The sequence below is a fragment of the Megascapheus bottae genome, chromosome 14 (genome assembly GCF_031878675.1).
Source record: "Megascapheus bottae isolate mThoBot1 chromosome 14, mThoBot2.hap1, whole genome shotgun sequence".
Lineage (NCBI taxonomy): Eukaryota > Metazoa > Chordata > Mammalia > Rodentia > Geomyidae > Megascapheus > Megascapheus bottae.
The window spans coordinates 26,264,543-26,286,089 of NC_143522.1; the positions used below are offsets into that span (position 1 = coordinate 26,264,543).

The 21,547-nt window shown below is 50.5% G+C and overlaps 1 protein-coding gene across 4 annotated transcripts in view; it reads right to left on the reverse strand.

The window, feature by feature from the left end:
* Positions 1-21,547, reverse strand: part of Syne3 (spectrin repeat containing nuclear envelope family member 3) — a 91,062-nt gene that overhangs the window by 24,611 nt on the left and 44,904 nt on the right. For 2 of the 4 annotated variants that reach the window (XM_090344780.1, XM_090344779.1), the window contains 9 exons: positions 21,266-21,409; positions 20,462-20,596; positions 18,889-19,044; positions 18,625-18,797; positions 18,086-18,224; positions 16,982-17,143; positions 14,235-14,384; positions 13,509-13,547; positions 7,593-9,096 (listed from right to left, as the gene is read on the reverse strand). In XM_090344780.1, the coding sequence (XP_090200906.1) occupies positions 8,884-9,096; positions 13,509-13,547; positions 14,235-14,384; positions 16,982-17,143; positions 18,086-18,224; positions 18,625-18,797; positions 18,889-19,044; positions 20,462-20,596; positions 21,266-21,409 (1,311 nt within the window). In that variant the 3' untranslated portion in view covers positions 7,593-8,883. Of the gene's footprint in view, positions 1-7,592; positions 9,097-13,508; positions 13,548-14,234; positions 14,385-16,981; positions 17,144-18,085; positions 18,225-18,624; positions 18,798-18,888; positions 19,045-20,461; positions 20,597-21,265; positions 21,410-21,547 lie in introns of those variants that run through there. The other 2 variants (XM_090344781.1, XM_090344782.1) reach the window with 2 other exon arrangements.

Consider the following 21,547-nt stretch of genomic DNA (forward strand, 5'->3'; position numbering starts at 1 on the left):
AGTTCAGTAACATTCTCATTTTCACCAGGGTAGGGCGGGGGAGGAGAGGGTGGTGTTCCACAAGATGATGATGAATCTCCCCAATTAAATATGTCACCGTTGGGCCTGGAAGCCAGAGATGAAAACTGAAGTAACATAATTACTTCCAGGGGACGCCTGGTTGTGAAAAGAAATCACACTGTCATAAAAACGAATGAATCACCCGGCCAGGAATAGGAGCGAGCCCTGTGTAGATTTAGAAAGCGTGCGTGTGTTTAATGTTACTTCCACAGGAAGTTGAGAGTGTAAAAGGAAGTAAATTAAAACGAGAGGATGAATCCAGTGGTCTGAGTAGCACACTTCTGATCCAGGCTTGGGTTATTTTGCTAATAGAAGTGGCACGTGGCATATGAGCAAAACCTGCTTAAAGGTCACCCGGGTTCACACTTACCTAATCCAGGAAGCTGAGATCTGAGGATCGCGGTTCAAAGCCAGCCTAGCCAGAAAAATCTGTAAAATACTTATCTCCACTAAACTACCAAAAAAAAAAAAAAAAGCCAGACGTGAAGCTGTGTCTCAAGTGATAGAGTGCTAACTTTGAGTAAAACGAGCTTAGGTCCAGCACCCAAGCCATGAGTTCAAACCCCAGGACTGGGGAAAAAAAAAAAAGAGCAAACATCAGATGAGAATTTGGGGTATTCTGTTAGATTTTTATATCTTACCATGAGCACAGCACAGTGTCACCTATGAATGCCTCCAAGAACATTCTTTCTCCCCTCCTCAGTCTGCCTGGTGCACTGTGGGCTGGAACAGCAGATCCTGAATTCCAAAACAATGGTCCAAACACTATCATACTAGGCTTTGATCTAGGGCTTGGCGGAAAGACGGAGAAGACGCTGCAAAGGCTGCCTTACCTTGATACTACCCAGATTGCTTGTTTGCCCCCCCCCCTTTCTCTCTCTCTGTCCCAGTGTGCATTTGGGAATTTTTCAAGTCTACTTGGCCCCATGGGGACAGTGATTGAGGTCATCTAGGGATGCTCTGGGGTCACCAGTGTTTACCCTGGCTCTGACTTCAACCTCTGCCCAAATGAAGACCATGCCTGTCTGGAAAAGAGAATGTAAGATTAAGTCAGTCATCTCTCCAGGCTCCCCTCTCTCTCCCTAGTCTCCCCCAGGTTTCAAAAAAAAATTAAAGAATTTCCAAACTATGCAGTATTTTATAGACCAAAATAGATTTTTATTTCCAAACATAGTTCAGATATGTTTTTAAAAAATTAGCCAGTAAATCCATCAAACCATCTCTTAAAACACTGATATTTGCAACTTGAACAGGAGGAAAAAGGAGCCTCAGTGACTTGAACATACATTAGCCGAGAAGGCATGAGGGCCTCATGGCCTTCCCCCTGGGCTGGGAGGCGGGAGGCTCTCAGTTTCTTTTGGACTTGATATGAACTGAGATAAGACACATATGTTCTAAGACATTCATTTGGCTCCAATACTGCTTGCTTTCCCAGAAAGCTTAATTTATTGCAAATGCATGTTTTTCAAAAATTACAAATATAACAAGAAGGTATGGGGTCCCTCTGTGGTGTTTACATAATTGAACATTTTCAATATTGGAATTCATTCATTTTGGACACCAAAACCCACTACTCAGCATTTATATACACATACATACACACATGCATACACACAAATATATACACAAACATGCACACACACACACACACACACACACCACATCACCATCTGCTCCATAATGAATGACACACCATGCCAGTTCTATAAATTGGTTGATAACAGGTTAATGAGGCCAGGTCTTAAGAAAACAGGGCAAGGGCTAGGAATGTGGCTTAGTGACAAAGCGCTTGCCTAGTATGTACCACATAAATAGGAAAAGCTGGAAGTGGTGCCATGATTCAAGTGGCAAAAGAGCTCAGGGACAGTGTCCAGTCCATATCCCAAGAGTGGACAAAAACAAAACAAAACAAAACAGCAGGGTAAGCCTGCTTGTGCAGACTGGCTCAGAGCAGTGACGTGGGAACTAGGCTAGCGCCTCTGAGGGGCTTCTGACCCCCAATCCTGCAGCTTTTGTCAAGAGGGAAGGCAGATGACAGAATCAGTCTGGAAGGGGAGCCCAGGATGAGTGCTATGGCCCTAGCCCTGGCAAGGAGGGAAAAGCATGCATTCTGGTAATAGTAGAAGCTTGTAAAGAAAGAGAGAGAGGGATGGAGAGAGAGAGAGAAAGAGAGAGAGAGAGAGAGAGAGAGAGAGAGAGAGAGAGAGAGAGAGAGAGAGAGAGTGTCCCAGAGATGAGCCTTTTACACAGTTGTGACCGAAAGGTCTAAGGACACTAAAAGGTGGCGAGAAGAGATTTATTGTGGTTCATGCTTTCAGGAGTCTCAGTCCATCACAGTGGGAGGACATGGAGGAGCAGAGCAGCTCACCCCATGGCAGCCAGGAAGCAGAGAATAAAAACTAATGTAGGAATGGGCCAGGGCAAGGTGTGGCCCCCAATAATGCTCCCTGCACTGTGGCCTACTTTCTCCAGTTAGACCCACCTGCTCCCTTCTGACCCCCTCAGGATCTAATCATCCTGGCAAGGTTCCCCCCACCCAGGTGTGTAATTGTCTATTTGTTGCTCAATCCAGCAACCATCACAGCTCTCCTCTCTATATGCAGGTTATCTCTCTCTCCTGGGAGAGAAGAAACTATTTCTAAGTCAGCCTGAAGAGTTTCCAAAGGGTATGGACCATGCCTGACACTAGAGCGTGTCAATGAGGACCAGAAGTTGCTTCTACATGCCCTGTCAAGGACTGGAGCTCGGGGGAATCTTCAGGGCCCAGCTTGCTCTTCTGGGTCTCCATAGACCAGGCACAGAGGGTCTATATTGTTCAGAGATGCGGATGGAAGTGCAAGCAGCCCAGCTGTGCTTTTGTGTGTGTGGTGGTCATGCACACCTCTTCTTCCTCCTCCTCCTCCCCCTCCCCTTCTCTGCATCCTGCCTTCTCCCAGGAAGCAGCTGGGCCTGCTCAGGGGGCAGACACCTTGGGAAGTAGGCTGTGCCTTCTCGGAGCCCAGTGAGCCCTGAACTGTGCCTTTTCCAGGTGCAGACAAACAACGGGTCTACCTCCACCTACCCCCTGGTACTTCTGGCTCCTGATGGTGGCAAAGTGAACTAGAAAGTTCCGTAGTAGGCATGGGCCAGGGAACAAGCCTAGAAAGGCCTTCTTCTCCCCAACAGGCTAACTAGGAGGCCCCTGGGGGGGTGGGAATAACTGAGGTGAAAAGTTCCCCACCATGAGAGAAAGAACCCATCATGTCTGGTTCAGCTCCCAAGTTGACCACTTGCTTACCAGCGCTTGCTTGTAGGCAGGCTGCTCTCCCTCTCTGTGTCTCGTGTCAGCATCTGAACACAAGGTCAATACTGCAGGTCCTCAAGATGTGGCTCTTTCTTCTCTTTTTCATCAGAGAGGAGAGAGGAGTCATAGGCCTCTGGCCCTCATTTCATGGAGGTATAAGAGCACACTGGCCTGGTATCCTGGTTGCTAAGCACTCCAGAAAGGTAGCAAGGACCCTTTGAGGAAACTGAGGCTCCTTTCTGCAATTTATCTTCTGTCTGAATGAGTGGTTGGGTACCATTCTATAAACAGTTTTGATGTTGCCATGACAACCAAAAAAAGGCAGGCAGGTGCTGGGGATGGGGGCCGGGGGCGGGGTGCTGAGTCCTGTTGAAAAATGTGCTTTTATAACAGGAGCTTTTGTTTTTAAATGTCTTTTTGAAAATAAGATCCAATGCGTATCTTATTTCAATATACAGGAAATATGCCTCTTGTGCACTGGAACTGGAGGAGAAATGCTAGCTGATTTTCATCCTTTGATTGCAGCCCTCTGTGGGAGGAGCCTGAGGGCTCTGTCTAGTGGGTGATAGAGGTTTCCTGCATATGCCGCCCAAGTACCAGACTAAAGAAAGGAAAGACAGGAAGACAGTAAAGGAGGAAGGGGAAGGAAGGAGGGAACAAGAAGAAAAAGAAAGGAGAGGGAAAGAAATAAAGGAAACAAAAGAAAAAGCAAAAGGAAAACAATGACAACAACAAAAAAGGAGTCCAGAATCTAGAGTCTTTCTTGGGGACAAGTATTGGATGTCACTATGTCAGATTAGATTAGAGGATCTTTTCCTTACATGACAAATATGACAGATTGTCTGTAGCTCCTGGCACAGTTTTCAGGACTGTGAAATCCATGCAAGCTGGAGAGCAGGAGGAGAAAGTCTCATGCTCAACTACTCATGTCTGCCAGGGCTGCAGTAGGCGAGGTAGTAGCCCACTTTCCCCCCTCCCCATGCTAATCTGGACTGGGGACAATCAGATTGAGTCGAGGGAACAGGGGACTGCCTGCTGGACTGAGTAAGTAGACAGGCTCACTCTCCATCAGTGTGAAAAGATCTCTGATAACCAGCTTCAAAGGAAGCCACTGGTATCCCAGCCAGGGACCTTGGCCCAATACCTTCTAAGAAAGCCTCCCTTGGGCCCTCAGCTCCTTTGCTCTGTAGGATAACCAGAGGCAGGAGGTGAGAGGGGGAAACAGACAACCTTAACTCACAGACAAATGGTTCACCAGCAAATTCTAATTTGCTATTTCCAGATGCCAGGTTTTCCCTTGCTATGGACTAGAAATAACAACGAATGCTGTCGTGTTTAAGGATCTGCCCATCCACAGCCTTGGCCTTGGATTTCCTGCCACGCCTGTGCTGAGCAGAGCCAACAGAGCCCAAGGACCCGCCTCCTCTCCCCGGAAACCCAGCCAGTCTGCTTCCTCCCGTGTCTTGTCAAGCCCTCTCCCTGTGCTTCCTCCTTGATGTATCTCCTCTCTCCACTTGAGAACCATGGCAACCTCCTGGATGCAGGGTACGGCCCTCTTGCCTCCCCGGACCTTCCCCACCATCTTTCCTGCAGCTCTTCCAGCAAAGGGGTCAGGGGGCCAGCACCTCTGGGAGGGATGACAACAAAGCCAAAGGTGATGGCCTGTGTCTGGTTCAGAATCTAGTGAGCTGCAAACCCATCCGCGAACAGGGAGCTCCTTGAAGGAAGGCAGGGCCTCAATCTTAGTTACCCATAATCTTTCAGCACAAAGCCTGGAATAGAGACCCAGAGCATTTCTGCCCAGTAGAGGGGGAAAGAGTCAGGGAGGGGCACACAAAGGGCTCTTGTGTCTCTCTCTGTCTCTCTCTCTCTTTCTGTGTCTACTTCCATCGTTCTTAAATAGCGCTAAGTACACATAACATAAAAGAGCGTCATCGGGACTTTTCAGTGCAGGGTGAGTGGCACTGTCTTGGTAGCCATCTCTGGCCTCTGTCCCGTCCTATGCCCCTGTGTGCCCTCTCCAGCCAGGCCGCCTAGGGCATGGAACAGCTCTGCAAAGCCTCCCAGGGCTTCTCACCTTCCCATCAAGCCAGGGAAGGAGCAAGTGCCATCTCCTCCTCTCCTCTCATTTTCACGCAGCCTGGGCACCCCTGAAAGGTAGGCGGCTGCATCCTGCTGCCCACATGACCTGCAGAATTCTCTAGAAACTAGAGGACTAGCCCTGGATGCCCAGGGATCAACTTCTTACCAGAAGGCTAAGACAAATGGAGCCCAAGAAATGCAAGTGGAGGCTGGGTGAGATGTCATCCTAGCTACTCAGGAGGCTGAGATCTGAGGATCGTGGTTCAGAGCCAGCGGGGCACTAAAAGTCTATGAAACTCTTATCTCCAATTAACCACCAGAAAATGGGAAGTGGTACTGTGGCTCAAGGGGTAGCATGGTAGCCTTGCGCTGAAGAGCTCAGGGACAATGCCCAGGTCCAGAGTTGAAGTCCCACAACTGACAAAAAAGAAATGGAAGTGGACGACATTGCCCAGCAACCACTTCCCCACTTCCTCCACAGCCAGGAGGGTGGAGACCCACAACCACACTCACCTCTGGCTGTTTACTATAACCCCGTAAACCTCGCTGAACTCTGCCCTAGGCTGGGCATATTGAAGTGCCACGCTGGACCCAAGGACCTCAGTCCCTCCACTGGGCTCCTACAGGGGTCTCCTGGCCTCACCGGGTGCACTCAGCTGCTGCCTCCCCAAGATCCAGCCTTATTGCATCTGCACACTCTGAGGGCCATCTGGAGATAGGAAGGAACTGACAAGGGAGGACCAGTAAGGGGTAACCAGTGGGTACCTGCTGGGATCTGTTCCCCTATTCTCTTACATGCTCGCACACATATACACACACATTATACTCATATACCCATATACACACATACACCCACATACACACATGTACACATATATACACATTATACACATACACCCAAATACACTCACATATACGTTATAAACATACGCCCATCTCCACAAAAATGCACACATTATACGCACACTATGGACATATACCCATATGCTGACGTGTAGGCTTCCGAGCCCCCAGTCCAAGGGCTCCAGCGGCCTCTCCATGGCTCTGGTTGGCAGCCATCTGTTCCCACTCTCAGCAAAGCCGATTATATTTGAAAACCCTTGCAAATGGCTTATTGTGTCCTATGACGACTGAATTGATAAAAAGTCAGGAAAATACCAGCTCTCTTTGCTTTTAAGTTATGCAAACAAGCACATTTTATGGCATCAGTAACAAAGTTTAAAAAATATACACATTTCTACCCACCAGCTTGACTGCTGCAATTCTCCCCAACCCTCTGCACATATGACACCATGACACCAAGGAGCATGTAAACAGGCCTCCCCCCACACACACACACACTTCTAGCAAACACTTCTTTCCTCATTTACACATGCACACACTTTCTTTATATCAGTGCCAAGGATGGAACCCAGGGCCCCACACAAATGCTGTCTCCGCCTGGCCTTTTCTCTGGGGAAGGACCTGGTCAGGTTCCCATCTGGCCTTGCAGTTCCTGCTGTGTGGCTATGGGTGGGTCATTCCCTTTCTCTGGGCCTCAGATTTCTGACCTGTGAAGTGAGAAAGTGGAAAAGGAACACCCAGGCCCACTGCTTGACCTGTGGAAAGCAGCCACCTAAAGGCCTAAAGGGCCCTAAAGGGTTTCCAGCACCCTGAGAGAAGTGCTATTCCTGTCAGTGTCAAAAGCTCCCCAGCATGGCTCTTCTGAACCACAATGCCAGCTCTTCCTACTTAGTGGGCCCAATATGAGAGCTGCTGCTTGGCCTTCCCCGACTCTAGGACTGGAGGAGATTGGCATGCGTTTGAGAGCCATGGCAAGGGAGATCAGAACCCTTTGAGGGCCCCTGTTTCCTCTCAGCTTCAAGTGCCTCTGTCTCTAACACTACAATTGCAGATCTGATCCAAGGCCTGAGGACCAATCCCCTCTGGGCTCATAGCCAAAGCTCAACAGACAAAAATCCATAGGCAGGGGCCGGGAGTTTGGCCTAGTGGTAGAGTGCTTGCCTAGCATGCACAAAGACCCAGGTTCGATTCCTCAGTACCACATACATAGAAAAAAAAGCCGGAAGTGGGGCTGAGGCTCAAGTGGTAGAGCTCTAGCCTTGAGAAAGTCCAAGGACAGTGCTCAGGCCCTGAGCTCAAGCCCAGGACTGGCAAAAAAAAAACCCAAAAACAATCCATAGGCAAAGAGTGAGCACAAAGTATTTGCTTAAAAAAAAAGATTGTCAGTTTAGGAAACACATGATCCAGTTTCAAAGCACTTAGCTAAGCTACCCTGAAATCCCTTGGAGAGGAAGAAACACTTCCCACCAGCTTAGAGGCTCAACCTGGAGTCCTGCAGGTCTCTGCACAAGTCGGTATGGGACCCAGCTCTAGCTGGATGCACCAGCCCTGTGATCAGGGTAGCTTCCTGTGGGCCATTCTTGGCCAATGGGGCTAAGGGCTCTATGGGAAGGCGGCCTTCCCTGGGGCAAGCTCCACCCCCAGTCTAAGCCCTTCCTCTCCTCTTAGGCATCCCTCCCTGGCCCCTGACCTGCACACGCCACCTTTGCCCTCAGCTCAAGTTCAACCTGGATGGAGAAAACAGCCCACCAGCAGGTGAGTGGACAGAGTTCGCTCCCAGGGCTGTCTAGGGCCACTGCACGCTGAGTGGGTTTCACCCTTCTGAGTGGAAGTTAACCTTTCCTTTTCGGCAGGAACAATACACAGAGACCCATGTTTGCTAACAGGGACAGGTCACCTGCTCTTCTGTCCAGGGTCATTGGGATATAACATCTGTGGCCCAGGCAAGTTCAGAAGAAGCATCCATGTCTGCCCATGATGGACCAAACCATACATGACCTGTGGCTGGACAGGTCCAGCACCGTGTCCACCTCTGATGATGGCTGCTTCTGCATCTGCTCCATGGCATGGAATCTCTTGGCGTTATGGAACTAGATTCTGTGCTCACTTGGTAAATTAAGTCCCTGGATTCTGTCTGCTTCATAGGCTAACAGCTCAGACACCTTTCTCTAATATCTGGCTTTGTGCTAGGGTTTCTGGGTAAGAAGTTGCCAAAGAAGAGGTGGATTATGGTCCCCACGTTTGGGGTTGGGGGGGTCACAGCGCCATGGCACAGCACTATGACATCCCCCTGGAGACATACACAGATGGGAAAATTCTCATCTACAATGAGCCACCATACATAAATGGTAATGCGAGCATCTACATACAGAGCTGATGAGATCCTGAACACACATCTGTAGTTGCACACAGAATACATTTAGCATAAATGGACAAAGACGATGAATGCTGTATACAAAGTTAATCTGCCCTGGGAACCCGACGGAGACATCCATGCGGTGCAGATCTGTGCTCTCTAGTTGGTCTGTTTCCAGTTTTCCCAGCAGGAAGCCCCAAAAGGAGCCTGGGGCGCGCTGGAAGCTGCAGAAGGTACCTCACCTGTGCGCCTCTGTGGGCTAGGTGGGTGGGGGTCCATCGTAGCGTAGCATGAGTGCAAAGGAGCGGGCGAAGTTGTTGGCCAGAGCACAGCTGCGCCGCTCATTCCCAGCTGGGAGCAGGAAGAGGAGCAGCAGCAAGAGCAGGAGCACGAGCTGCAATGGGAGCGCCAGGCGACACGCCTTCTGCAGGAGTGAACAGGAGCCCCAACGCCGCTGCCGCCATCGCTGGGTCTGTGGGATCAACACAAGGCAGGACCTAAGTGGCTGGGGCTGCCAGGGGAGGGGGGCTGGCCTGCATGTCTGTTTGCCCATCTGTGAAATGGGACTAGGACGAGTGTGCCAGGAGCTAAGACCTCTGCAGTTCTCGCCAGTCATGCAGGGTATAAAAGAAAGAAAACATTAAAAGCCACGTTCTAGGCATTCACACATAGCGAGACCATTTATCAGAATGAACTCTAGGAAGGGAGTGGGGGGGGAGGGAAATGGGGGCAAAACCATGAAAAGGGGTGTCAATGTATGAGAAGTCATGCACCTACTAGCTGGCGAATGTAACTGTAACCACTCTGTACATTACCCCAGCAATAAAAAAGCAAAAAATGAACTCCAGGAAATGGAAACGAGGACTTTCCTTCGTCTCTGTTTTGCTTTTTCGTCTTATTTATGTCTTTGAGAGGATAAGGAGGGCCACAGAAATGGAGGGACAAAGGGCGAGCAGATGCAGCACGCTCCTCACTGGGCACTCAGGAAAATGAACTGGACAACGTGTGGCTGGGGATGGGAGGGAGACCTTGAGAGGGAGGGAAGGAGTGACAAGAAATATACTATTTATCTGACTTATGTAACTGTAACTCCTTTATAATAACTATAAATTAAAATTCTTACGCAGGCACATTCTGCTGGTGATTACAGATGGTCCCCACTTTTAGAGGGGTTTGACTTTTTCCACCTTGACAGTGGAATGAAAGCAAGGCACATTCAGTAGAATGCATTTTGCCAATAGTATTGTGGCTCTGATCTTTTCCTAGGCTAGAGTCAGGTGTCCCACGCTCTCTGGAGATGCCGAGTAGCACCCAGTGAGCCCTGCTTGCAGGAAGGTGAGGGGCTGGTCCTGAGCTGTGGGCCGTGGCTGGGTGGATGCATTCCAGGCTTGTTCCACTCACAGGACTTTCCTCACCCGTGAGTTTATTCAGGACAAAAGCCCATCCTGCATGAAGCAGCTTCTTTTTGCGCATGCTCACTGGTGGTCTTCAGGGCAGGTCCCATGTTAAAATCCCACGTTCTCACAGGGATGATGACAATGGCCCTGTACAGAGCTGTGATATCATGAGACGGTGCCTGGCACGTGGGAGGTCCCCAGGTCACCCTCTGGGTGCACACCGCCCCCCCAACCACTGCCACCACCGCCATGGGTCCTTTCTTCTCATCTTCTGTCTCCTGCTTCCCCTCCCCCTCTTGCTGCTCCTCCTCCCCTTTGCTTCCTCTTCACCTTGAAAGGTGTCTCCTGACAGCACCCCCTTTGCTGGAGTGCCCACAAAAATGCCAAGTGGCTTTCCTAAGTTCTGCAGGGTGCCCTGTCTGGCTGTGACTCCTGGTGTGTTGTGACTCCTAAGAGGGCAGGCTGTTTGGGATGTGGAGGCCCTCTTGGCCAAGATGTGGCATGGTAGGCTCCAGGCTAGATGCTACCAAAGTGACCTCGCTGTGCTGCTTTCCTTCTCTGTGGCCTGAGCCCACATGAGGAAAGCATGCTAGTCGTTAGTGACCTAGCACTCGATTTGTGTTATTAGTCAGTGTCACTAGAGACAGCCCTAGTTCTGTTATTCTAGAAGTGTCTGCTGGCTCCCCGCAGAGCGCACACTGCCACCATCCAGGGATGACAGCCAGGATAACAGTGGTGATGGGGCGCTGGGGGTGGGCGAGCTGAGGGGTGGTAAGAAGGGTGCTATGATGCTGATGGTGACAGAGGAGATGCCGTTGATGGTCACAGTGAGGATGCTGGCAGCCATGGTGGTGGTGACTGCGGGTGACGATGGTAACTAAGGGTGGTGGTAGTGTGGTAGTGGTGATGGTGTGGACACAGCACTGACAGTGAGGAGGCTGGAGGTGATGATGATGGCAGTGATATAGTTATGGAGCTATGGTCGTGGTGATAGAGGTGATGATGGCACTGATCATGGTGGTGGTGGTGGTGATGATGGTAGAAATGATGGTGGTGGTGGTGGTGGTGTTACAGGAAAGGGGATGTGAGAGCCACAATGCTGGGTAGCAGAGAAGAAGCCAAGATGAAGGGCTGGGAATGTGGCTTAGTGCTTAGCACTCATGAAGCCCACTCATGAGGGTTCCATTCCTCAGGACCACATACACGGGAAAAGCTGGAAGTAGTGCTGTGGCTCAAGTGGTAGAGTGCTAGCCTTGAGCACTTGGGACATTGCCCAGGCCATGAGTTCCAGCCCCAGGACTGGTGTGCATGCATGCTGCACACACACGCACACACACACACACACACACACACACACACACACACACGACAACAGTTTTGACTGTTAATCACCAGGCATGTGAGTGTCCATTACAGCACTTGACACATGGTAGGATGCCACAGATGTCATAGCTGGAAAGACCTTGCTATCTACTTGGAAAGCTCACGAGTGCTTTCTGAAATTTGACATTACACTATATTTCATCTAAGCTAAGACATGGACTATAAAGAGCATCGCTATAATGAGTCAGGAGTTTGGCCTAGTGGTAGAGTGCTTGCCTAGCATGCATGAAGGCCTGGGGTTCTATTCCTCAGTTCCATATACATAGAAACAGCTGGAAATGGTGCTGTGTCTCTAGTGGTAGAGTGCTGTCCTTGAGAAAGCCCAAGGACAGTGCTCAAGCCCTGAGTTCAAGCTCCAAAAAAAGATGAAACAAAGAGCATCATTATTTTACCAGCCATGAAGGAAGTAACCACTGTGGATTCGGAGTGTTGGATTGACACACCCATGGAATGCTGGGGCAGGAGGAATCATCCACCCCGTAGAAGGGGGCAGGCAGAAGGGAAGGGGTTCTCTTTCCTGAGAATTTGAGCTCCCACCAATTGGCAATCTCAAAATTACACTATCAGAGTGGTCCAAAGATAAAACCAAACATGACCTACAAGTAGAGGTTTGATTTAAAGCAACCCCGGGCTCCAGTGTGAGGAAATGATGACTGCAAACACTCTTTGGAGAAGAACTAGATTGTAACTGGATAACTAAGTGTCCCAGATGAGAAAATGTGAAAAATTAGGATTCTAAAACAGTCGAGTGAAAGCCAGGCATCAGTGGCTCACACCTGTTATCCTAGCTACGCAGGAGAATGAGACCTGAGGACTGAAGTTCAAAGCCAGCCAGGGCAGGAGAATTCATGGGACTCTTTTCTCCAATTAACTACCTAACAGCCAGAAGGGGATCCATGGATCAAGTGGTAAAGCGCTAGCCTTTAGCAAAAAGGTTTAGGGACAGTGCACAGACCCCTAGGCTGGTACAGGAGCATACGCACGCGCACGCGCGCACACACACACACACACACACACACACAGAGTGATGGAAATGCTGTTTGCAGTGACCACTTGCTGCCTGAATGCCAAGTGCCTACACTGGTCAACCCCCAGATATGTCTGCCCATCCGTCCTGCAGATGAGCCTAGCTTGGCCAATTTATTCCTCAAGCTAAAATAAAGTGAAATGTATGTCTCAGGATAGGAATACTACCACATCCTGGACCAATGTGTGGCTGGAGCTTACACACGCATCTGAAAGAGTACTTACGCCTCATGTCTGGGTGTGTGTGTGTGTGTGTGTGTGTGTGTGCACGCACATGCATGCCAGGAACAAACATCCAGGAGCATTGTGTTGCAGACACACGGGCTACAGATTTAATACATCTTAATTATTCTGTTTATACAAACAAGCAGGCCGAAGCCACGGATGCAGCCAGAGCCTCCGCCAACTTAGAGCCAGGAAAGAAAAAAAAAGGAAGTATAGAAAACCAGCCGCTCAGAAATAATTAGCTGAGGAGCAGGCTTGTTTCTTTCCCTTGGACTAAAAATAATACGTGGAATGTTTTTCAAGTTTGGCAAGATTACAGCCTTGGCAGACACCACTTATTTTCTACCTGCCAGGCCTGTATGTGCATGCATGTAAGGCATGTAGAGCTGTATGCACACATATGGACCCCCAAACTAGCAAAACACACAAAAAAGCCCACACCACCAAAGCCAAATCAAACAAAATGCAGCCTGGATTTAGAGGCCTGGTGCCCTGGGAGGCACTTTTTGGAGGCAGTGGAACCTTTAAGAGGTGGGGTTTAGGGCCTGGCAGCATGGCCTAGTGGTAGAGTGCTTGCCTAGCATGTATAAAGCCCTGGGTTCAATTTCTCAGTACCACATACACAGAAAAAGCAGGAAGTGGTTCTGTGGCTCAAATGGTAGAGATCTAGCCTTGAGAAAAGCCCAAAGACAATGTCTAGGCCCCAGGACCTCACCCACTATACCCCAGGACTGCTTCACTATTAACATGTCTCAGAACTCACAGAACCTTCCAGAATAGCCCTGGTGTCCTGCCCCAGTGTCACTGACGCTCCCCCTCAGCCATGTGGAGCAGATGGCAGACACATACGTACCTTCTGGAATCCAGTCGGCCCCCCTGGAGAACTCTGCGTCTGTTATTTCAAGGAAGGAAAGAAGGGGGAGAGGGGAGATGGAGGTGAGTGAAATTTAAATCCCAGCAGAACTTGTAATGGAATATTCATTTTGTCAGGGGAGCGATTTCTGAAAACTTCTGGTCATCGGCACAGCCAGAGCCAGCAGGAGATTGGATTTAATGAGCTTTTGAACACACTTCAGGCCCAGGTGGGACTGTGTCTGGGAAGGCCTCCTCCAGACGCTGGGGACATGGCTGCCTGGCTTGGTCTGGGCTGACATCTAGTGGCTAACATCTTGGGGACCAGAAAGGACTATATACACCCTAGCTTGGCTGATGTGGACCGGACCTGGGTCTGAGGGGCTTGCCACCTCCTCCCGCCCAGTCTGGTTACCACTCCCCCAGCACCCCATGTGGAGACCAGAGGCAGAATCTGTATCAGAGGAAGCTGTGGAACTGAACTGAATGGAGAAAGGCAACAAGAGCATTCAGCAAGGCTACCAGCAAGCATAGCCTTGGGGTTCTGCCATTGCTATTGTTTTTGGCCTCACAAGGCAATAGGTGGCCAAACACATGGTGTGAAGCAAGAAGCCGGAAGCTCAGGGTCTCCTCCTCTCCCAGGAGTGGTCACCTGGGTCTACACAGGCCCAGCTCTGTGTCCCCAGCCACGTCCCTCCTGGGGCCCTGCCGTCTCCTCAGCACCTACCAGGAGCTGGCCAGACTCCTTGAGCTTGGACTTGTACAGCATCCAGCGGTAGCGCAGATCTTCCAGCTCATCTGAATGACCCCTTGCTGGACCCAAGCGAAGAAGGTTCTCAAAGAGATGCTGACCTTCCGGGACTCGAACCTCAAGCTCCTGAGGGAGAAGGCAGAGTCAGGCATGGAGCAGCTTCTTGTGGCTTGTGGAGGAGGGGGGTGGCCAGGAGGTAGAACTCATGATGCAAGAACTTCATTTGATGCATACGTTATGCAGATTCAAGTGGAGGCACATAATCCGCTCTCTGGAATGCTCCAGGATGGCCTTACGTGTGGAAGGTCAGCTAGAATGCTGGCCACGGTGGCCTCTCACCTCGTTAATAAAGTGACCACCATTAGATTATCTTTCCGAAGGCATTTTTGAGCCTGGTAGATTATTTTACGAAGGCAGAGTACTGTGGTCAGAGTGTAACACCTCGGGTTTCTAGGGCTCCTGCAGGGTGATGTTGGGGTGCTACAAGGGCTACAGAGGGAGGATCCCGGGCTGAAACGTTGGCTTTGGGTCCTGCCTTCACCCCATCCTTTGGGCTGTGTGATATGGAGTCATTGGCTTAGATTTTCAGAATTTACTAGGAAAGACCAGGGCAGCTAAAAGTTATTTCTGCTGTAGTGGAGTTGGGTACCAGGAAACAAGAGGAAGGGGCGAACCTGAAGTGGGAGGGGGAGACAGTGTGTGACAATGCCGAGCTGGATAACTGAGATAGAACCCCTCATCAAGGACACAGTGTTACGGACAGAGCCAGCCATAAGAGGGTTAACAAAGAGCATGGCAGATGAGGTGAAATCTGAAGGAGGGGCGGGGGACTGGAGGTGTGGCTCAGTGGTAAAGCACCCATCTAGCATGTGTGAGGTACTGAGTTTCATGCCAGCACTGAATAAAGGAAAAAGCAAAAGCTCAACAAAGGATGAGATCCAGAAGAGAAGGCCCTGTGTGTCTGGACTTCCTCCTGCCAAGCTGGCATATGAATAATTAGGAAATTACAAGGCTCTGGGCAGCCTTGCAGGGTAAGAAGAGGAAGGAGTGGGGTCCCCCCTTCAGTGGAGACATCTGTACACTTCACCCACCAAGTAAAGGTGAACCAGAAGTGAACCCTAACTTGTGTGCACCTGCTACCCAGCTCCAGAACCTCAATGGTCCAGAGGAACACAGCCTTGGCTTGAGCTCAGCGCCCTCAGACTGAGAAAGCCCCTACTTCTTGGCAATTAAAAAACAAATGTCTGTGGAAGGAAATATTACCCTAAACCTAAAATTACTCATGTAATTTGCCAAATACAATGTCCATCACACAAGCAAAGCAAACACATATAGTCACAAGATATCAAGGAGAAGCAGAAATATGCAACAGAGACATTATGAAAATCCCTGGAAACCACACTGTAAAGCAGCTATGCAGGAAGCTGAGATCTCAGGATCCTGGTTTGAAGCCAGCCTGGGTAGGCAAATCTATTACCAGTTAACCAGCAAAAAGCCCGAAGTGGAGTTGTAGCTCAAGTGGTAGAGTACCAGCCTTGATTGAAGAAAAAAAAAAAACAATAAACTAAGCAAGCTCCAGTACCAACACACACAGACTTAGACAAGCAGACACACACACACACACACACACACACACACACACACACACACACACACACACACACACACACATTAATGTCAGAGATTTCTCCAAAAAGACCCTGGAACACAGATATAGAAGTTTAAATCATTCTCCGGCAGGATAAGTAAAAAACATTTCTATCTCTATCACAGTACAGTTTTGGGTTTTTGGTTTTTTTTGCCAGTCCTGGAGCTTGAAATCAGGGCCTGAACATTGTCCTTGGACTTTTTCAAGGCTAGAGCTCTACCACTGGAGCCTCAGCACCACTTCCAGCTTTTTTCTATGTATGTGGTATTGAGGAATCGAACCCGGGTCTTAATGCATGCTAGGCAAGCACTCTACCACTATGCCAAACTCCTAGCTCCCACAGTACAGTTTTATAAAGCCAACGCGTAGGACAGGAGGTCCAGGGCCTGGTTAAAAACAGTCTTAGAAAACAAAAATAGGGCTCCAAGCCCATTATAAATGCTGTCATGAGAGGAGCAGGTATTCCTAAGTGATGCTGGCTGCCTGGCTGGGTGAGTGGACTGGGGAAGGATGAGTCCAGCAGTGAATCTCATCAAGGTCAAGGTCAACAGCAACTACTAACCTTGAGACCCTGGTGGGGAGAAGGGATAGAAAAGAAATAAGGGGGAGGGCGTGGAGAGAGTGACTACAATGGCTGGAAGCTTGTCTTCTCCCAAACACTTATGGAAATTTCATTGCCATAGTCACCATATCAGGATGAGATCTAAGGACCAGGGTTTGAAGCCAGTCCAGCAGGAAGGTCTATGACACTGTTATCTCCGACTGAACACCAGAAAGATACAAGTGGAGCTGAGGCTTAAGTGATAGAGCACCCGCCTTGAGGAAAAAGCTTAGGGACAGTGCCCAAGTCCTGAGTTCAAGCCCCAGTATGGGCACACACACACACACACACACACACACACACACACACACACACACACACACTCCAAAAAAGTTTAAAATCTGCTCTTTTCCACCAGAGAAAATGGCTCATCAAGCACTGGGCGCATCTACTCCTTTGTTTGAAAGATTCCATGGGTGCAGATAAGCTGAGAGCACAGACCCCGTGGACAAAGAATCATTCCCTGGAACAAACCTGCAGCTTTGTCTCTCGGGTCTTCACATCCTGGGCTGCAGTGGATCTCATCGCGATAATTCGGATCAGCTTGGAATTTTCTGCCTGCAGCCACTGCTGAAAGTTCCTGAGTAGCTGGGAGAAATCTTCATGGCCGCCCTCCCCTTCCTCCAATGGGTCTACCTGTGGAAGTCACATGACCAGGGACAGAGGTGAGAAAGGCCCACTGGGGATTCCATAGAGAGAAGCGGGGTGGGGGGGGGGACAGGTGAGGACAGGATGACTAAAGGGTGGCAAGGAAAGGGGGAGGGGGAAGGGGGAGGGGGATAAAGGCAGGGTTTGTTCTTCATTGTCGACTTCCATATAAAAGCCTGCATCTCACCAGCATCCAGCCCCTGGGCCAATATGTGCCATGAACTCTGTAAACCTCTACCTGCCTGGATCCCTCCTCAACCCCTCACTCTGTGCTCCCAGGCTCAGCCACACATCAGTCCCACAAGTTCGAAAATTTGCAGACCACATACATAATACATGAAGAAATGAGACAATGACTGGAAGAATGAATAATTGAGATGAAGGCTTGCTTTACTCTCAGGCTGGCTTTGAACTCCTGGGCATCCCACGTGCTGAGATGATGGGCATATGCAAGCACATCTGACCTGACAGATTGTTTCTGAACGAGCAGCAATCAAATTCTTCTCAGCATGGCTCGGGTTTTTGTGTTGTTTTGCTTTTTATTTTTTTTGCCAGTCTTGGAACTTGAACTCTGGGCATGGGTGCTATCTCTGAGCTGTTTTTATGTGCAAACCTAGTGTTCTACCAATTGAGTCACAGCTCCACTTCAGCTTTTTCTGAGTAATTTATTGGAGGTAAGCGTCTCATGGACTTTCCTGCCTGGGCAAGCTTTGAACAATGATCCTCAGATCTCACCCTCCTGAGTAGCCAGGATTACAGGCGTGAGCCACTAGCACCCAGCTTATGACTCTGTTTTTATTGTTGTTGTTTTTAAGGCAGTAAAGAGAAGTAACAGCTGATGCCAAGTAGTAAATATTTTTCAGTGTGAGGCCTCTGAGTCCCTTTGTGACACACAGCAAAAGCAGCTACATCCTGTCCCCCTCCTGATACCTGCTGGACGTTCACCCCACGCCGCCGCCTGGGAATGGGGTCCCCGGGGTTGACAAGGAAGCCAGACTTGGGAATGTTGTTGGTAAACACCAGCTTTCTGCCCGAATCCCCAGGTGGTGTCTGTAGCTGCCAGTTCCTGCTGAGGCCAGAAGACAGGGAGAGAGTGATGGTCCATCAGGGGAAGTTCTGGGGCGCAGGGCAGCAGCGACTTCGGTTCTGCTGCTGACAATGACCTTGGGGTCTTTTCTGGGTGGTGACAGAGTGCTGTGGGCCCTCTTGTACCCTGTTCCCAATACCCACCTACAATATTCTCCCAGGCACACGCACGACCTGTGGTTGGGGGGCGGGGAGGGGTAGGAAACAGAGGCCCAAGCCAGGCAGAATGGAGACAGCACTCCCTACTTCTTGCAGCCCAGTCAGAGTCACCAACTGGGCCCAAGTGGGCAGACATTGACCCCCCACCCCAGCCTGTGGCACCATGCCTGGTACACAGGCCGACCAGCCTGCAGCACAGCAGAAAGGTGCTACAGGCCTCTCACCTCAGCACCACCTCCTCCAGCTGCTTCAGGGCCCGCCAAGACTCCTCCAGCTCCTGGAGCTCCTCTCTGACTACAGCCGCCCCCTCTGGAGAAGACTTCTCCATTACCAGCTGGCCCAGCGCCTCCACCAGGGGCAGCTGAGCCTCCTTGCCTGGGAGCTCCGCCAGCAGCCTCTGAGGGACACAGGGACACAGACAGTGAGGCCCCCAGGATTGGGGAGGGCTCTGCCTTCCGATGTGGGAGGCTTGGGAAGAGCCATCTTACCTCGGCCTCTTTGGGCTCGGCCTTCTCAAAGCCTGCCTCTGCCCGCTGTGATGCCAACATCTGTGTGACCATGGCGATCCACTGTCGTAGCTCCAGCAGCCGGTGGCTCAAGGTACAGTGCTCCCGCACACTCTGCCCACACCTGTCCATCAGATCCTGTGGCATAGCCCAGAGGGCCAGGGTGCCCTGAGTGTGAGTGGAGGCAGAGCCCCAACGTGCTGGTACCCCAGTTCCCCAATGCCAGCAGGAACAGCACAGGGCTGGGTCTCCCCTCTGCACAGGCCAACTCTGGTTCAAGCCTTACTTCTGTGGGTCTGCATGGGGCATGCCCAGCTCCCATCCTGTCCTAGTCCACAGCCCTTGGCAAAACCCCTGGGAAGCATAGGGTAAACTGGAACTGGGTATGGTGGTTCACGCCTGTAATCCTAGCTACTCAAGAGGCTGAGATCAACAGGATCATGGTTTAAGACCAGCTTTCTTATCTGAGAAAAAAAAAAAGCAGCAGCAAAAAAGGACTAGAGGTATGGCTCAAATAAGAAAGGCCCTGGGTTCAAACACGCACCGGAGTTCCTTCTGACCCAGCCATCTCCTACCACCAGCTCCTGATAGGTGCCCCGTGAAAATGCCCTCCCCAAGGGCACACCTGGGGTGTCTGCTGTCATTGCTTCAAACCCAAGAGCCCATTATGAGGAGAACGGATAAACGCGTGCGGGAACACCTCATTGGTGGAATGTTCTAGAACATCAAGTATCACATGAAAAAGCCCATAACCAATCCCCGTTTGGTTTCAAATCTGCAGCTGGAGTTGCTCTTGAGGGTCAGGAGTGGTGCCAGGAGGGCATGAGAGTGGCTGGTGTTACTCCGGCTTGTCTCTGACTGCGGCAAACACAGATCCATGTAATCTTTTCAGACCTAAGTCAGGCACCAGTGGCTCGCTCCTGTAATTCTAGGTACTTGTTAGGCTGCAATGGGAGGACTGCAGTTTGAGGGCTGCCCCAAGCAGAAACATTCACAAGGCCTCTTCTTAATCCCACAGCCAGGTGCCATGAAGACCACCTGTCATTCCAGCCACAGGCAGCTGAAACAAGGGCCAGCCTTGTCAGCTCCAGGCCAATGAGGGCAGAAAAGTCTGTGAAACAACATTTCCACAGAGGAAGCTGGAGGCAGTGGCGCATGCCTGTGATCCCAGTGAGGGCACAGGACACTGAGTTTTCTTCAGGAAAATGGACAGACCTAGGCCTCCTTCAGAGTCCAGGTGTCCAGAGTTCGGCCTGGAGAAGCCCTGGGCAACATTCACTGCACAAAGTGGAATGGATCCTGTGAGATCGCCTGCGAGTGCTGGGATGGCCACTAGAGGGCGATGCAGATGAGGCGCTGCAGAACCAGGCCCACTGCAAGCCTGGCTGTCATAACCAAGGCAACCTCAGCTCTGCACAAGGCAGTGGCCCTTAAAGGGAGAAAGGGAAGAAGGAAGGGAGGGAGAAAGGGAGGAAGAGAAGAAAGGAAGGAGGCAGGCTCGTAGGCTTCCAGGGCCCTGACCTAGTGGCGACTTGGCCCTTGGCTAGCCCCTTACCTCTAAGGCCCTCTGCAGGGTCTGGTGGTCAGAGGAAAGTTGGTCCAGTTGGTGCTGGTGATTGGAATTCTCCTGAATGAGAGGCCTCGCAGCCTCTATTTGGACTCCCAGCTCCAGCCCCTCTTCCTGAAGAGCCTGCAAGGAGACAGGAAAAGATCAGCAGTGCCTCCTGCTTCTCCACCGGGGAGTAACTGAGGGTCTCTGAGTGAGAGTCCAGGGAGGCCCTCAGTTCAAATTCTAGTCCCAGAAGAAAAAAATTTCCGATGGGGTGGGGCTCATTCTTGTAATACTGTCTACTCAGGAGGCTGAGATCTAGAGGATTGCAGTTTGAAGACAGACGAAGCAAAGAAAGTCTACAAGACTCTTCTCTCCAATCAACCAGCAAAAAAACTCAGGCTGCAAGTGTGACTCTAATAGTAGAGCTCCAGCTGAGCAAGTGGGTTGCCCTGAGTTCAAGCTCCAGACATGGCAAAGAAAAAAATAAGTTACCCAGGCTGGGAGTTTGGCCTAGTGGTAGAGTGCTTGCCTACTATGCATGAAGACCCGGGTTCAATTCCTCGGTACCACATATACATAGAAAAAGCCAGAACTGGTACTGTGGCTCAAGTGGTAGAGCCATCAACGAGAGACAAAATGTCAGATCTTAGGTGGTGACTGATCATAGCCCTGGGCTCCTGCTAGCTGCTGCTCTCCCCCTACTCCCACCCCTAGTCCCCCTGTGAGAAGGGAGGGCAACTTCTATGCACAACTATGCACAACTGAGCCTCCTGTGTAGAGGTAACAGAGGCCAGCAAACCCCCTCACCTGCAACCTTGAATGCTGGGCCTGTTTTCCGGGAAGGTTTGGCTGGAGCCCTTTCTCTCCTTGGATCCTGACTTGCAGGTCTGACAACTTCCTCTTCAAGGATTCAAAAGTCGCCCCAAAGTCTTTGTGCTGGGCAAGCAAACTCTGCGGAGACAAAACAGAGCCACTGCAAATGAAGGCCTTACCTTCTGGGTACCTTCTGTTTGTGTGCTGAGACTTGAGAGTGCTGGGGTGGGTACCTGTCCTGGGAGTCAGGAGCTGGGCCTCCCTCTGCCCCCATCC